Here is an 18,299-nt window from a genome sequence, read left to right on the forward strand (position 1 = left end):
GTGATATCCTTTTGATCCTAACTGGATTCATATCTCAAATCTTCAGATTGCAAATTCAGCCTAATTCAAAATAGTTTTAGAAAACTTCTAACTAACTTGCAATACATTTTTAACCAGGAATGTGTAACGGATCTTATTTTTTTTCTTGCTAGCTCGCACATCTTCAACAGCACATAATTTCTGTTGAGTCAATATTAAGAGCAACATCTGGAAAATGCAACAATAAATGAGAATAAATACGAAGTCACTGAGTTGTTACTCATTTTCCTGTCTGTAAGTTACTCATTTTCCTATGCTGAGGGAGGAATGGCTATGAGAATTGATGTGATCGGGCACACACACAAACTCTTACACTAATTTCCACTGCAAGAAAATGCAGGCTTTTTTCATGCAGACTTTAACTTCAGGACCGAGTTTTGCCAGGATAGGCACATCCCAGAGACATTATCCAGGTTTGCTGTGTCATGAACATGAGCGCTAGAGTGTGGAACAAAATTTGTCTTTGTCACAAGAAGGTGACTTTCAGAGAATGATCAGTGCACATGGATCCCACTGGAACAATTGCCTTTGAGAAACAAAACAGCTAGCAAAACAGAAACCTCACTGGCAACCAACATAGTTTCCATGTGAGAAAACTCATATGTACAAGAGCTTTAAAGCAGTCTGATGAGGCGGCAATAAAAACTGTGTTCAAATATTAGAATGTCATTCTGTCAAATTAATCAAGTCTCACTGGCAGAGTTTGTAAACAGATTCAGACTGTACAGGCAGATAAATGCAACAGTTTGGGATGGAGACATATACCTAATTTGCTAGTTACATTAAACACTTCCAGGATTTTTATGTGTTCTATTTTATTATTTTAAGAATATCTTCACAGTAGACATTATACTATTTTCACTCGTATGTGCAGTCAGTCTATGCTACATTACTGTATGTGCAATCCATACATGTGATGTTTTGAAAATGAAACTCCTGTTGGATCAAGACCTCTTGAGCTAATTGATAATATCTTGTAATAGTTATTTTAATACCTTTGAAACTGATGGTCTATAGTAAATTGTGAGCAATAAAACAGTACTCTGCTGTGTTTAAAATTTTAAAAAGTTCCATGTTGCTTTCACATGTGCACAGCCAAAGCCAAAAATGAAGCTAGAGATGATTCTATGTTACTGTTAGGTCCCGATTCAGGTGTAGTGTTGACACTCTTGAAGTCAATAAAGCCATAGTTTGAGGAGGAAATAAATTCTGATTTAGGATTTTTAGTTCTAGGTTTAAAAAAAAAAAAAATCATAATCACATGACCCATTACTTTTTGCACAGATGTGTTAATTTTAACAGCTTGACTCTGTGCTGACCCTATTTTATGCTGGATCCTTTACAGCTTGTCCTCCAGCACCCGCTTAAAGATGATAAACATAAAGCTGGCACAAACACGTGCCAGCTTTATGCTAGCACGTCATATGATCACGTGTCTGTGCCTGATCCAGATGAAATGTGAATGACTGGTGAACTAGTAGCATGAAGACAGAGCATGAATGGTTGTGGAACCATGGTCTGGGAGTTCTGCCACAGACTGCCAGGGGTCCTAAATTTTTATCCACTGATTTCATGAGTTTAAAATTTATCACACAAATCAGAATCAAGTTCAGTGAAGTATAAAGAAATGTGACAATTTCTTCCTGTCTTCTATTTTGCTGGTCATACCAGATTATCAACAAAACAAATCTCAAATTTTTCAATCACTCTTTACAATGCTCATTAAATAAACTACACAGATAATCAATGAACACACACATCTTTAGTGCTAATAATGCCACATTATTAATTTTTTGAGGAAATAGCATATAAAATATTAATAAGAAGACAATAGAACCGAACAGTAAATACGTACGACTGTAATGCATCTTAGCCAATGATACATTACTTGACCCTGTCTCTTTTAATCTGAATTATATTATCATCAGAATCTTCTTAAGCACATATGCAAGCATATTCCAGATTATGGCTGAGTTTTTGCATCCTGCATTTGCAAGATTTATGAAATTTTATACTGCCATTATTTATTCTCATTTGTGTGGTGGACAGATTTGTACTTAGAAATCATCCAGTACTTTACGAATTTTCTAAGCACTAACATAATAGTGAGTTAAACTCACCCTATTTGTTTTCAATGGAAGAGATGCCACAACAAGCTATTAGAGAAACTATTAGAGAAACTACCACAACAAACTATTAGAGAAACTCCTTAGGAAACTGTATCCCCTGTTAGGTGATGGGAAAGTATCTGCATTGCCATTTACTGTCTTCCACCTACATTCTGGCTGCTCCTAGCCTTGAAGCTAAAGTAACTGACAACTGCTGAGTCCAAAATGTCTGTTTTCTCCAAATCCAAAGACCTTCTGTCCTCTGTTCTTTGCAAAATACAAAAGCTCCAAAAGCACACTACCTAGATTTTCAAATGATATTGTGGTGCTATATATAAACAATATGTAGTTCATCTGAATGTGGGTGTTATTTTTAACACCTTATTTTTAACACCTTAACACCTCCAGCTTATTTTTGCTAGCTGTTGCTATAATTCTTATTTTTGTCAATCTGATGTGGCAAAACCACAAATATCTTGTGTGAAATGGGTGAAGAAATGAGGAGTGTAGGATTAGAAAGAAGTCCAGAAATGAAACAATCTTGAAATACCTGCCAAGACAGAGCAGCATATGTATATACGTATAATATATTTTCCACAAATACTGTATTATTTTAGCAACCAGATATATACGTTTTCTAATTCTGAAAAGATGAAAAAGAAAAAAAAAATCAATATACATAAAGTTTTAAAACAGAGAAAGTCAGATGTTTCCAGCCAAATCCACCACTATAAACAGAGCTATTGTTATATGGCCCAACAATGATGTGTTTTTTTTTGGTTTTTTTTTTTGTGTGTGTGTTTTTTTTTTTCCAGGAGTAACATTTTGTCATCAAAATCTGATAGGCTAGATACCACTCTGTAAATGCCTTGACTAAGCAGCAAAGATCTGTTTCTCTGAACCAATAAATATAATATGCACCAGAAATCATTATACAGTATGGATATATAATCCAGTAATTTCATGCCCTTCATCTGTACATTTCCCAAATGTCATTTCTCTGTACTAAATTATTTTTGGCTGATTTAAATCAAATGGAAGCAATGAATAACTAATATAAAGTAGAATTTCCTGAGCCATTATTTTTTACCCTTCAAAAATTAAAATCTTACACTAATTTTATCGGTTCATTATAATTTATAGGTTAGTTATAGAGTTGCAAAACCAAACTACTCCAGATGAGTGCAATAAACACAATGTAGTCATCTGTGATTCTTAACACAAAAAAACATTCTCCTCGTAAAACTGATTTCTCAAGTCTAGACAAGTTTCTTTATGCCCATACCTTATGGACTGTGACATCTTAGGACATGTATTCAGATAAAAAAAAAAAAAATGCAAAAACTAAGAGCAATACAGACTAATGGAGGCAGCTTTAAGTAGGATATTTGCAGTTTGCATGAAATTTTTAGCATTATCATTTTACGTTGCTTATTTTTAACAGGCAGGGCCTGTGTTAATTGGACCGGAAGTTCTTTGAAAGCACTTGGATTACAATAGAAGAAAAAAGGAAGATTACCAATAAATTGGGTTTCATCTTTTGTTTTATAAACACATTACATCTGCAGATATAAATTTTCCTCATTTTTCTCAGACAAACACATTTAACAATCTTTCTTGTATTTGTATATCCAAACCTAAATCAGAGCTTGCTAAGCAAACTGAGTACAGAAGACATCTGTATTTATTCCTTAGATTGAAGCCTAGGTATCTGAACGTGGTTAGTTTACAATCCACTGGATTCACTCAAGGGGTCCTTCCTATTCTACACACGTAGCAGCCCAGAACTCTTCTCTGTGGATGTTCCCCAAAGCCTTGGCACCACTCAGACAGGTAATAAGGAGAAAATCTAACCTAGTTTTTTCAAGACCTTAAAAGACCTGATTACAGAATATCAGTGAGGCTCAGCCATCAAAAAAACTTACATTGCCACATGACTCACTGTATATTTCTGACATCCAGGAGAGAGATACTGCCAAGCACAACTGATTAAGACATTGTTTTTAGCATCTAGATTCATCTGGCTTGATAATGTCACATTAAATATATAAGAGAAGTAATGGAAGAGACAGTGGTGAGCCCTTCTGGAGCACCAGGTATGCCTACAGACGAAAGCAAGTCTCGCTATGTAGTGTCAGCTGACTTCTGTGGTGTAGCATGTGCAAACACTCCTGAGATCCTACACTTCTTGTGAGCAAGTACTATTGTTAGCAAATCCAATACAGTCACGCTTTTGATGTTAATGGACCATATAGCTAGCAACCATAATACAGACAGACTACGCTACAGGTCTCTTCTTTTGTAAATATGTCCTTAGGTAGATTGGAGGTTACAAGTTCCCAGTAATAAAACCCACCTTTTCTTTGTTGTTTCCCTAACATTTTGTGCATGTGCACGTGTTTAAGCTTTCACTTCCTGCAGCAGCACTGCAAACTCAAGAACTCTTGCTTTAGATCTACCTAATACAACTAGCACTGTAAAAATGAAAGAAACACTCATGTAAGTTATATATTTCTAGGCAGATTTTACAAACAGAAATCCCAAAGGAATTCTGTTCTTGCTAAAACTGGCTAAGGAAATGACAGAATATATCCCCAGCATGGAAAGTGTTTGCTTTTCTTGTCTATAATCTGTTTACAATCCTTTCCCTAGCTGCCTATTGGAGCATCAAGGAGAGGGAAAAGTATTAATAACTATGGCTTTGTTGTTAAAAATAGCTTAATAAAGGAATATATAAACCTCCTAGTAAAAATGTCTTTCTTTCTTATGATGATTGTTTGATGTTTTACATCCATTGGGGCCTCAATTCAGTAAACTACTAAGCACAGTACTAAAGGTAAAGCACAGCTTCAATTTCCACTGGATTTGAAGTGTGCTTTTGGGTTATTTAGTGAGTAACGGTCTGTATCATTAATATTTCCTTTCAAACTAAACTTTTTTTCCAGAGAAAAAGAAACCGGGAAACTCAAGAAGTTTCTCTAAAGATTATTCCACTTAGAGAAGGGAACAGAGAGGAAGGCATCAAAACTCCTAGCCTACCAAAGCACTGAATGCATCTGAATATTTTAGAGGTTTCAGTCTTAAGACATTCGCCTGAGATTTCTTATCCAGTTTTCCATAGCTCAGTTCTGAAAAGTGGTGAAAAAGGTAAAGCTAAAATTTAACAATTATTTTAAAAGGCAACATAATTCATCCACATTAAACTGGCAATCAGTTTGTAAATAACAGATAATTTATGTAAGCAAAACACATATAACACCATACTTTCAAATTCGTTTTAACTGATAACTGGTTTCTGATGGGAGCTTTCTTCTTTTCAGATTTGCCTCCTAAGATTTAGCACAAAATGTATGTAACTTCCACTGTCTGTTTCCAAGTACCTTCTTGCTACACACCATCAAAAAAAAAAAAAAAAAAAAAAAAAGAACAATGAAGGAAAATACAAGTAGGTAATAAAAAGACAGATAATCAAAGAGGAAAATAAATATAAATATCAGATCCACTCACAGATGCATATAGTTGTGAGCCAGAGACTTTAGTGGAATAATGGCAATTTACACCCAGTAAATGTTGGCCAAAAATGTTTCCATACAAAAGGAATGCATGCCACATGAGCCTACAAAATCATCATGATGTAAATCATCAGTCACTACCGTATGATAAGAGTGGAAGCAGAATGGTTATTCAAACAACTTTCACTTAAATGGCTTCAGCTCTAACAAGGCTTAATGCATGTCTTCACGGGACCTCTGCAAAGTAAGGACACCACAGCTTCTTACCTGAGCTTTTATTGGTTTTGTTTTGTCTGCTCTTTACTTGCTCAGTCCATAATGTAGGATAACGAGAAGCTATATCTAGAAAAAAATACAACAGAAAAAAGTTTGTAAATGTTACATTTTTTTAAAAGTTACTAGCAGCTGAATAATACTAAGTCATCAGTATTAAAGACGTGGATTTTAAAAAGGGAAAGGGTATACTGATCTGTATTAGAACAGGTGAAATCTTTATTCATACAAAGGCATAAATAGTTCATTTCTTATTCCATTCAAACAAAGGTTTGAAATAAATATTTGTAGAATAAAATTATATTTAATCAGAATAAATATCTCCGCCCACCAAAAAAAAAAAATATCGAAAATGTGTAGTAACTTTAAATTAGATTCAGTGAGATTTACACTGAGTGGTAAGATAGTCACAGTATAGGACTACCACTGCATATGGGCTTTGAGCTTTCTATTTACAGAGATAGTCACAATATAGGACTACAACTGCATATGGGCCTTGAGCTTTCAATTTACAGAGCACCGAATTTTCCCAGATCCAAATACGCTTGTAAAAACACTAACCTTACATTGCTAGAAAATATGCTGAGGACAGAATTTATGCTTTTAACTTCCTTGTTTGGCCACACAGTTTTAATCTGAACTGTAGCTCAAGTTTAAAACCTGTCTGTACCCTGAGTATTCGCAATAAATTTGCTACTGTTAAGAGTCCATAGCTGAAGTGTAACCTCAAAACTACCCCCATGAAATTCATTGTTTTTAAGTTTTAAGACTTGACTGTGTCTTCTGTTTTTATCCTGAAAAAGGTACAGAAGTTTTCAATTTCTTGCAATTTCAGGAAGTCTGATCAGCCCCAGCAATTGTCCTAGTTCTAAGGTAGCATTTGATGCTGTGGTGTATGGTTCATATTGCATTCATTTCATATCGCGCTGTTAAAATTCCTGTCGATGCTTACCTTCTTCATCACCTTGAGGCTGAGTCTCCAGCGCAGGAGCTGAGACATCATCTGAATTCAGAATGGAAAAGATTTGCAAGGAGACTACAATTATGAGAGTAAGCTAAATAAGTGTACATACGTGATTGATGCTAATGATTTGCACATAGCCCCGGCCGGTAAACAAACAATAATTTAAGCATTATTAATATGTACTGCACAGCATAGACGTATTATGTCTGCACACTATAGATTATAAATGTATAGCTTTTAAGATTATGGCTGATGAATTAATTGCAGGGTCTTTGAAGAGGCATGAAGTGATCAAGTTGCTCCCCAGACAGTAGTTCTTCATTTTAATGATTCCTGTAGATTATAATTGAACAAATAAGCATTCATAAAAAAGAAATTCAGTAAATGCATCAAAGGGGTAAGTCCTGTGAAAGCAAAAGCAGTCTGAGATGGAAGTGGTAGCAGATATGTTGACACCTTAAAATAAAAGGAAAGTTTCTTTTAGCACAGCAGAATGTATTTAGCAGTCAAGATGATTTTATTAGCAAGATTCATAAAGAATCAGATTTTTTTTTTGCATTATCCTTATCCTTTAGTCAGCCATCTCCATCCATCCACAATCAACCATTACTGCAAAACAAGAGGGATGAAAATTTACAGAAATGATAAAAGAATGTGGATAATTTTAGTAAAACATAGTGGAAGCAGTGCTGGAAAAGAAAAATTCAGTATGAAAAAAATTCAAGTTAGCAATCTGTGAGAAAGATCCACCTTCACCTTATTATGTTTTTGTTATTTAAAATGATTTCAGATACTGAGTAAAAATGAGCTAGTACATCTTGTACTTATTTTCTAGCTGCTGTTTCCTGTAGAATGGAGCTAACTCCAAGTTACTCTGTGGTAAACAGCATCTTTCATGCAAGGGTTTTATGAAAATTTCTTGCAGTTTCACAACCGGATCTCAGACCAACATAGTTTCCAGGTTGTTTTTGTGGCATTTTCACAGAAGCTAGAAATAAAGGTAACTGTGAAGCTTTCTTTTGCACATAGAGGATTTGGAAGTATTGTGACCTTCCCCTTTGGAGGCCACAGACTAGTTCATAGCAAATACTCTGGAAAACTAGCCTGCATGCTTTCCACAAAAGCAAGGCAGCAGCAATAGAAACTTGTTTTCATTGCAAAATGTTTTAACCAAACCATAAGTAGACTTCTTTTAAGAATGTTCATTTTTCATGTCTATGCAATGATAGGATACTTTGCTCGAATAGCATGACAGACTGTCACTTCCCATTAGTTTTGCTAGCAATTTTGTGTTGTCCTCTGGGTGGTGGAATAAGACCATCAACTAATTTCAGAGAGGACATCAAATATCCCAGCATATTAAAAATCAAGACCTGCATTTAGATCATCAATCAGTATGTGATTCAAAAAAACTGACTTTTAGAATGTAACTTCAGGCTCTGCCACAAACTCAGTTTAGGGTTTAAATGACATTGTTCTATCATTGTCTTTCTGTTTGAGTTTGTGATGCATTTGTTCTTACATTAATAAGTGAAATACAGATATAATGCTGCAATTTTAACAATTATCAGCCCAATCAAAATTATCCTCTTGACAAACAACTCTGTTCATTTAAACAGCATTTACTACACAGCTTTTAAGACACAGTTTATTAATATGAATATATATTTTAAAGAAAAAAAAAATCAGATACTTAGCAATTGAATCATAAAACTGGCCACAGGTCCTCCAAACAAAAAGAACGAGGTTTTCTTTTGGTCTCCATCAAATCAAACATTTGGTATGGGATATCTGTATTAATCTAACTTCATTCCAAAACTGGAGAAACTACAACAGCTCCTGAACTACCCTTAATCTGAAAGAGGACTATGGCATTAATTTTCTGCTTGTGCTCTTTGAAAGTGTCTTCTCTTTTCATAAAAACCTTTTGTATTAAGTATGAAGAAGCATGTAGATTTTTTTTTGTTCAAAATCCAATACACTGCCACAACTGCATTGCAGTACATCTTCATTTCAGATATTTCATACGTTAACTTCATAGGACTTCCTGGCCAGCACCTGCATACCACTACATATGTACATACATGTAAACAAACCATTCCATTATCAGAGTTCAATTAACAAGAACACAGTCCTGCAGTCAGCTAAGAAAAAGGGGCACAATCCCATCCCTAACACTTGTGCTTTTCAGATAGTCTGAATATTTTCTCTGGCTAGAGGTGGGAACTGTGGCACAGGGGAAAGATATGTTAAGAAGTATCCTTTAAGCTTTGTTGCTGTTTGAGTTAACATCCAAATTTGCAAACATGCAAACAGTGCTCCTGACATCCAAAATCTGTGACTGGAAATTTTCATTCAGTATTGGAATACCCCAAAAATATGAGCTGCACATCTCAAACAGATATGGCCCTCTATGTCATTCTCTCTGACTATGTGTGGAAGAAGAGAGTCTGTCTTCATCTTCAAAGAAGAGACTGCCTCAGGCTAAGTCTATACTGTATCTTGACAGTATAGTCATCAAGGCCACTCAAGTTTGGGGCACGTCTTCTGCAGCAGCAAGAATGTCATCTAGCTTGCTTGATGTGTTACAGTAACAGAACCCCAACCTGTGGCACCTCCAGTTAGTCCACAGCAACATGAAGAAGGACGATGGGCAGGAAGGGGTGCATGCTAAATTTATGGTTATTCCAAAAGCTACCTCTGTGCCCTAGCAAGATGAACTACGAAATATTTTTACTACATTGACTATGATCACAGATCTTTAACTCAGATAGCAGATCAAGTTCATTACTCTGTGATAGTCCTAAAGAGGTTGTGATATCTCTGACAATATTATTTCATTTAAAGCATAAGGCAGTGACTTGTTGGAAGGGTGGGGAGATGTTAGTAGTATCTGAGAAGAGCCAGGAACCACCTGGGAACCAGGACATCGGCCCTTTGCGCTGCAGGCTTGGACTGGAGAATAAAAACAAGGCATGAGTGAAATACAACTGTCGTTTTAGACACAAATATATGTGATGTAAAGGGAAACATCATCATTTAAGTTTCTTGTTCTAGGAGTGTCTATTCAGGCTTCAGCAACTCAGCCCTCACAGTCGAAAACAAGACAAACAAGCAAGAAAATTCCAAGACCCAGACAAGTTTTATATATGGGATAGTTCATATAGTTCAAAGCTGAAAATGAAAGGCCTGACCCAAAGCAAATTTTCCCAGAGCATAATGGGCAACTTGAGGTTAGTGGAAACCACAGTTTGTCCGGGCAGACTTGAAGGAATAGTTTTCCACTGCTGATTCATGTACCTTGTCATTATTAGCCTTTAAAGAAGTACTGATTTTCATAACCTAATGGCACATTAGTTTATTTAAATGTTCGGTGTATTACAAGGCTACAAAAGTTACTGTAAAACTTATATCAATTATGTTTACAGCAGAATAAACTGGATAGTCATTAACATTAGCACAAATTTGAGTAACTTCTTAAAAAATAATTTATCCCACTGTAACTGGCAGAAACATTTAGTGTGTTATTTTCAGCTGAATCTAAAATTCTTTTAAGTGTTTGGAGAGCATGAGCTCTAATTTTGCTTAAAGAACAGATACCTCTCTCATTTAAATCTACCGGCTATGTTGGAGTTGCATCAGATTTTGTCCTGCCATTGATGTACCCCCACTATGATCTATCTCTAAGAACAACAATCATCTGGTCATGAATGTAAGCCATCAGTTGAATTAATCACATTATAGAAAAAAGTGCTGGGTCCCAGATGACTCAAGCACTGGTTGCTATGGACATAAAGTGAGGACTACAGTTTCCAAGATTTTGGGACTGCAGAATGCTGGCTTTATCAAACAGACAGAATAATCTGTCCTCTAGGGCAAGAGAGCAGTATGGGAAAATAGCTCAGAGTATTGCTATGGGAAGCAAAGTTTTTTCCACCATTCACTGATAATTTAAACCTACAGAAAATCATGGTGGTTTATCCCACAGTATACACAGTATACTAAAATATAACATATTTTAGTTTCTATCTAAAGGCCATCTAAAATATTTACCTGTTTTTCCTGCACCTTCTCGTTGAGGCAGTTTCTCACTCACTGAACCTGCAATTGGAGAAAGAAATTATCCAGAAAACTATTATTTTCATTTTTAAAACCTTTTCTAAGAAACACAAATCAGCTTTAATGATTCATTTTTGTTTATTGTAGCAAAAAAAATCAGGAAATTCTTTCTTTGCAAACCAAGGATTTTAGCTTTGCCTGACTTCTGCATTTGTGTACCATCAATTTATTGTCAGGTGCTACTTCTCAGCCACCACAGGACCTGAGAAAGAGATAACATTAAACACTACATAAACACAAGTGCAAGAACGTGTTCATGTGCTGCACACTCAAAGCATCACTTTCCCACCAACCTAGGAAGGCCAGGTCCTCCATGAGGTGCTTCTCCCCAGCACTACTCTGTTGAGGTTCCTTGTGAGGGACAACAGCCTTCCTACACAGTCTTGCCCATGCACCTCAGCGGCTCTGTGGAGATTCTTCAGATTGAAAGCTGCCCCTTTCTGCTTTAAATACCTCATGCAAGGCCATCCAGAAACCTTATGCTGGTATGGAAATGTGTGTGTGTAGAGGAAGCCTTAAGAGCCTGAACCTGGTTTAGTTGCAGGAGACATCCTCAAAGCTGGGGCCCTTGGGAAAAGAGGCAGCGGTGGTGGGAAATGAGTGATCACGTCTGCAGGAAATGGATTTTAACAGCTTACTCTACCAGCATGAATACCAGCCCAACCAGCATCCAGTCTTGATTTAAAGTCATCAAGAAATGGAGAGTCCACTTATTTTCTTAGTAGTTTTTACAAGAGCTATTTGGCCTCAGCTTTTACAGCAGAAATAATGCCTTATTTTTCATTTATATCTGATTATCACAACAGTTTGTATGATTGTAATTCCTAGTCTCTTCTTGTCATCATATCCATCTCTCATGAATTTTATTGCATCACATTTGAATTACCAGAAATTCAATATACTTTGTAATGCATTGGCATTAATTCAGACAGGAAAAAAATGCCATTATCATCAAAGGAAGTATATCCAAAAGTGTTTGGGATAGCTTGCTCCAAGTGTACTGCAATACTAATCCCTATTGCTCACCATGAAGAGGAGGCAGATGCTTGCCTTTATGCTATCTGAAGCCTGAAGGTCTGAGCCTTTGGGTGCTTGAATTGAATTTCCTGAGAGCCAGCTTGAATTTGAGTAAGATGTTTCGGTTTTAGAAAGTACTGTGTATAAAACTACATTTTTTTTCTAATTACACTAAAGATCAGCAATCTATTCTTTCCTCAGATTTCATCCAGTTGCAATTAACTCTGTAGTTTCTCAATTTAATTTTTATGTACAGGAGTACAATTACAAAATCTCTTGAGATTTTATATCTCACTCTCATACACACTAAAATGATTTACAACAATTTGTGAGTACAAATGAATCTTGGCATGGGTGGGGTGTATGTGATGAACCCCTACCAATAGCCCCTTTGCACAACAGAGTGATGAGTAAAGCCTCACTTTGAGAACAGTGTTCTGTCTCTATGTGAATTCAACACCAGATTTGATTTTTTTTCCTGTTTTACTTTTATTTACCCTAAATTTTGAAGGAAAGATGATGGATGGAGGAAGATACTGGCATTCACAAATGCTAACTTTATCATAGTGAAATTAGTTTCATTATGAAATTAGAACATTAGGAAAATTAGGTTCAGTGGGCAACAATTTTTGTAGTCTTAGGAAGTTAACAGCAATATTCACAGAACTTCCTAAAAAGGGAAATCTGCACCCTTCACATTTTTTTCACTTGGAATTTTCAATTTATATGTCAAAAACTATCTTTGTTCTAAGTTGGAGGTGGAGAGGTAATTGAGCTTATATCAATATTTTTCTGCCATTTTCTGAATGTATTTGAGCTTGAAGTACTGTGAGGTGATAGGAGTTGCATTTGCAAATTTCAAGGAAATTATGTCTTCAATACTCACAACAAACATTCACATTTTCAGCCAGGCAAGAAATAGAACTAGCAACATCTAACTTTTGTAAAAGGCAATACAATCAGCTTCCAAGTTTTCAGTACATTGTAAACAACCAAATCACCATAAAAATACGTTTAAGGAAGGGGAGAGGGAAAGGAGGCGTATTAGACTCAGTAGCACTATTTTATCGAGAAGTTAGTACCAGTCTGGCTTGTGCATGATCACCCCCTCCATTTGCTCAACAATTGATCCACTAATGATTGTGATGATTCTTTTTCTTAAAGAAATTGCAGAAATATTCATGCCTCAGTTTATTGCAAAACCCAAAATTCAGCCCAGTTTCAGTCATACAATTTCTGAGGCACAATAAATCTTCCATGGAATGTAAAATTTGTGATTGGTTTGTGATTTTAGCATATACATTTTCTAGAGTTCTGATCATATGTGACTGAGCTTTAAGAGAGAAAAAGAGAAAGTGAATGACTACTTATTTAGCTTACATAATGATTTCCTCATCTCCTGCTAACAAATACTTGATATGTTATCACTTAATGCAAATAGCAGGAAACAGGAAAGTACATTTCTCATGCTGCTCTACATTTTACATATCTGTACATCTAACTGTGTATGTATAGAGAAAATACTACATATGGGGACAAAGAACTAGATAACTCAAGGATGGATAATTTTCCCAACTAACAAAAACAATACAATACAAACTAAAAAGTTCATTGCCTTCCCCAATATATTAATTTTCATCATATTATCTGATGATAATATTATACAGACAGGAAGAGTCCTGAATTTTTAAAGATACTTGATTTGGGCCTTAAAAGAAGATAATGGCATTTAAAATATGAAGTAGCAAAACTACCTCACAGAACAATAAAACATGTGGTCATACCTCTGCAATCCTACTGGCAGAAGTCCAGAAGAGTTAATATGTCGTAAAAACCCCACAGTAGGAAAACACTGTATTTTCCAGTGACAATTTAACACCTGCTTCTCAATTTCTGCCCCATTTCCCAGGACTCTGTGCCTATGGAATTTCTGCAGTTCCCTGCAGTGCTGATAACAGACACAGGGAGTTGTAAAAATGTCTTTTTTTATGTCTGGTGTTCTTTAGTGAAAGGATTGGAGGACATTCATCATTTTTAAGGAGCTTTCTTTTTAATGCTCTCATGGGAATGTGTTTGATTTACTCTCCTCACCACTGTTCCTGCAGCAGTGGAGATTATTTCCATGGAGTGGAATGGCATTTTGAGATTTATCATGTGTTTTTTAGCAGAACCAAGTGTTGGTGTGGGAATAACTGGACAGGATGGAAGAGGAGCTTTTCAGGTAAAGATGTAGTAGCTAAAGTGAAGGTTTTACATGAATCAGTTGGAGAGTCCTGCCTTTTTAATGCCATTATAGCCTTCATCCTTCCATACATTTTGTCTCTAGCATAAAAGACATCTTCGATAAGAGCAACTGGAACAGTAGAATGAGAACAAAATTTCAAACACATCCTGTAGATACTTAAAAAAAAATATGCATGCAATACTTTTCTATCCCAGGACCTAAGATAACTTTTATGCAGCTAACCAATATTAACAGTTAAATAAAATTAGACATTCATTGTTTGAATTTTTATCCAATATCACAATCATGGATAGTAAATGGAATTGGAAACTGCCTGACCTAAATTTTATTCTGTATTTCCTCTATTAAAATCCAAGTTTTTCCAGGCTGCCATGCTCTTCTTTCCTATATACAGATATTCACCAAAGCCAAAGGTGGTTCTATTTGGAGAAATGAAATGCAAGATATTATCCCATAATTTAAGAACTGCACAGTTGTTCATATTTGTATTCAAACCATATCTGACATTACTGCATAACTAACCTGGAATTGAAAAGAATCACCGAACATTTTCATTAAAAAGAGATCTTTTCACACACTGTACAGAATCACATTTCCTGTGAGAAAATCTTTCCAAATGAATGTTCACAATTGATTCTACAATCATCTTGATTGTCTGTGTACATCCTAATCTAAAGGGAAAAGATCAAAAAAGTGATCCTGAGAGAAAAAAGGTTCGATACATTCAAACTGAGAAATATGCATAAATGTCTTTGAAATAGTTGCAGCATCATGCCTGCAGAATACACAGAAGTGAAAATGCATAAATGTGATGCTGTCAGGATACCACTGCTGCAAGAGATCTGCCTGTGGTATCAAGAAACAAGACAGTGCCTGAAAAGAGGCAAGTAACCACACAATCAGACTGAGTAGGAACTATAGTGTTGGAAGTAATGGCATCCCTGAAACACTAGTTAAGACAGGAGTACATCTACTCAGCTTCAGTATACCCACGAATATTTTGACCATAATTTCTGTGCATGGTGGAACTAAAGAGTAAGTATAAAAGGGGATCAAAAGTGATCTGGAAAACATCAACAGTCCTTCTGGGAAAAAAAAAAGAAAAAAAAAAAAGATGGCAATTTTGAACATATTCTGGGAAATGGAAGAGGGATGCAGGTGTGCTTGAGGCTTTCAGTCTACAACGTAAGAGCAAATTTTTGCCTTATTATACCACATAACTTTCTGGAATATCTGTAGCTGCCTTCTCTGCTGAATGAGATAGTTTCTCCAGACTCTTCATGACTGAGCTCTTAGCCACCACTACTGAAAAATCCCCTAGCACCTCAAATCTATTTCTGAACTCTGCTGTAGCTGGACTTCTTTCCTGAGGGACAAAGGAGAAGTGGTCAGCAGTGAAACATACAAGCAGTGATACAAGCAGGGTAGGAAATCTGCAGAGACAGTCCCAAAGGATCTAAGAACAACTGGAAAATTACCCATGATTTTCCATGGAGCAGAATAAGACTACATACTCACCTGGACCCTGGAACAGTCTATTGACCTCAGAACTACTAGACAGAAGTTGAATGCTACTATGACCTTCTCCTTAGCATTTCTAGAAAACTAACTTCCCTTCCCAGTCCTCCAAAATAAGCTGAAGCAATCTGGCAGTTTATCTACTAGGCACATGAAGACATTTGAGAGAAACTGGGGTTCGATTCCTGTAGATATAGGATAACTCTCACATCAATCTATTAACTAAACTGGAACTACATTGCAGCTTCTCCTTGATATTACCAAAAAAAAAAAAAAAAAAAAAAGCGAATATACAGTAACTTAATCAGCAAAATTTTGAGCCAACAATAATGACACATGTTGTGACACAGCTGCCAAACAATTGTTGAAATTTCAGCATAAGCATAGCCCTTTTTTCACTGATGTCAGTGGAAGAAAAGAAAAGGAAGCTACAAAGCTTTGACACACATTGATATTGTAGAAGAAGCCCAGAGAAGCTGTGAATGCCCCATCCCCGGAGGTGTTCAAGGCCAGGCTGGATGGGGCCCTGGGCAACCTGGTCTTGAGGGTGGCAACCCTGCCCATGATAAAGGAGGTGGTACTACATGATCTTTAAGGTCCCTTCCAAAACAAATCATTCTATGATTCTACGAAGAAATGAGAGCACACTTTAAGAGAAGCCCTAGCTAAGGACATTCAAAACCACCACAAATCAATAGTATATTGGAACACATAAATACTATCCTAACCTGTGTCTTATAAAGACATGCTCAAGTTATGAACAGTAATTATATTGAAACAAATGCATGCTTTAATGTATTTTAAACCTTTTGAATATTTATGTTAATTTTCACAATTCACTGTCATGCCAGAGAGACTTTTCAGACTGGATCAAATGGATTAGTCAGAAAATTATTCTTTCTGGCTAAAGTTCACCTACAGGGAACATGCATGGAAGATTCTGCAAATCACTTAAACAAGACAGACCTTAAAAATGAATTAACTTTTTATAATCTTTGTTGAAACTTTCATTGTGGTATTTTCCCTCCTCCATGTACTTTTTAAAAATTTCATTACTGTGTTCAAACAATGGGAGTAGATCAGACCTGGTGAATTCCCTCAAAGATCTTAATCACTTCTTTCAGCTTCATTTATATTACAGTTAGCTTTTTTTTTTTAAGTTTTAAGTTATTCTTTCTACTCTCTGACAGAGAATGGTGCTGCAGCACAAGCAGAAATGCAATACATACAGCTCAAGTAATTTTTAGAGCTATTTCTGTCAAAAGGGTGCAATTATGCCAGCTTCAAGCAAGGTGAACAGCAATCCCGGCAACTGTCCATACACTGGGGATTCATCATCTTTATTATCAACGTAAATGAAATAAGGTCAAAAGCAAATTCCTGAAAAACATTGAAGCTAGTAATTGTCCTGCTAATGAAAGACAAGTGAGTTTGATTTGCCAATTAATTTCTAGAGACAATTATTCCATTATGTTCTTAGTGCTTTGTTTCATTTTTATTTCTTCTCTGGATTTGGCCAATCATGAGAGTTGCTGTGGGAGTTCTTTCACTGGACTATGTTACAAGTCAATATCAATATTTTTGATTGGGAGTGTTTTTTTGTTTTGTTTTGTTTCTATATGCCAAATACTTAAAAAATCAAAAAGGCAAAGCCCTCTGGAATTTCTGAAACTCTGCAATGAGTTTACATGAGAGTTGCAACATAAAGAACTGCCTCTGCAAGTCAGTTGCATGGTTTCACACAGTGAATCATAACTATCATACAAATAACCACTGCAGAAAAACATTTCAGTAGCTAAATAATAATACAAATAAAGTAGACGGATCATAGAATTACAGAAAGATTTAGGTTGGCAGTGGCCTCAGAAGAACTCAAGCAGGGCTAGCTTAAAAGCTAGACCAACTTTTGTGCAGTTGAATTTTGCAAATCCCCAAGGAGGGAGAGTCCACTGCTTCCACAAGCACCTGTTCCTGTGCTGAACAACATATCTGGCGAAGATTTTTTTTTTCCTTAAGTCTACTCAGATGCCCCAACTAAACTCTAATATTCATAAGACAATGTCATAACCCAGTCAGCTGAACAAATCTTACCCGGGCACCGGGGAGTTTTGTGGGCCACGGCAGTTCCACTGATAGGACGACCATTGGGAGTGACACACCAGCAGTATCCAGTGTAACTGTGGCACTGAACCTGTCAGAAATGACATGAACCGCGTGCAGTCTGTCAGACATATGTCTATTATCCTGCAGCATTCATGACATGAGTACTGTGTCCAGCAAACTATATTGGCAAAACCTAGAATGACAAACCATAATGGACCTTAATCTCCATCATACACATGATTTTTTAGCATTATGAAGAGCTTCTTTCAAGCAAAGTGAGGTAGGTCCTTCAGAATCCAATGGAAGAGAAAACTATTGAAATATCCAGTTGTTTATATCCTGTTTCAGGAGAGTGAGGTGCAGGTGTTATGAAAACCTCACAACAAAATTCCTCAAGGGAC

General features: G+C 36.1%; 1 protein-coding gene across 7 annotated transcripts in view; it reads right to left on the reverse strand.

Moving 5' to 3' along the window:
• SMOC2 (SPARC related modular calcium binding 2) overlaps window positions 1–18,299 on the reverse strand; it is a 146,493-nt gene that overhangs the window by 67,233 nt on the left and 60,961 nt on the right. For 4 of the 7 annotated variants that reach the window (XM_066994084.1, XM_066994083.1, XM_066994082.1 and 1 more), the window contains exons 4-7: window positions 17,887–17,986; window positions 10,950–10,997; window positions 6,885–6,968; window positions 5,927–6,001 (exon numbers count right to left, since the gene is read on the reverse strand). In XM_066994084.1, coding sequence (XP_066850185.1) covers window positions 5,927–6,001; window positions 6,885–6,968; window positions 10,950–10,997; window positions 17,887–17,986 — 307 coding nt within the window. The remainder of the gene's footprint in view (window positions 1–5,926; window positions 6,002–6,884; window positions 6,969–10,949; window positions 10,998–17,886; window positions 17,987–18,299) is intronic. The other 3 variants (XM_066994087.1, XM_066994086.1, XM_066994085.1) reach the window with 1 other exon arrangement.

This window comes from Anser cygnoides, chromosome 3 (genome assembly GCF_040182565.1).
Source record: "Anser cygnoides isolate HZ-2024a breed goose chromosome 3, Taihu_goose_T2T_genome, whole genome shotgun sequence".
Classification (NCBI taxonomy): domain Eukaryota; kingdom Metazoa; phylum Chordata; class Aves; order Anseriformes; family Anatidae; genus Anser; species Anser cygnoides.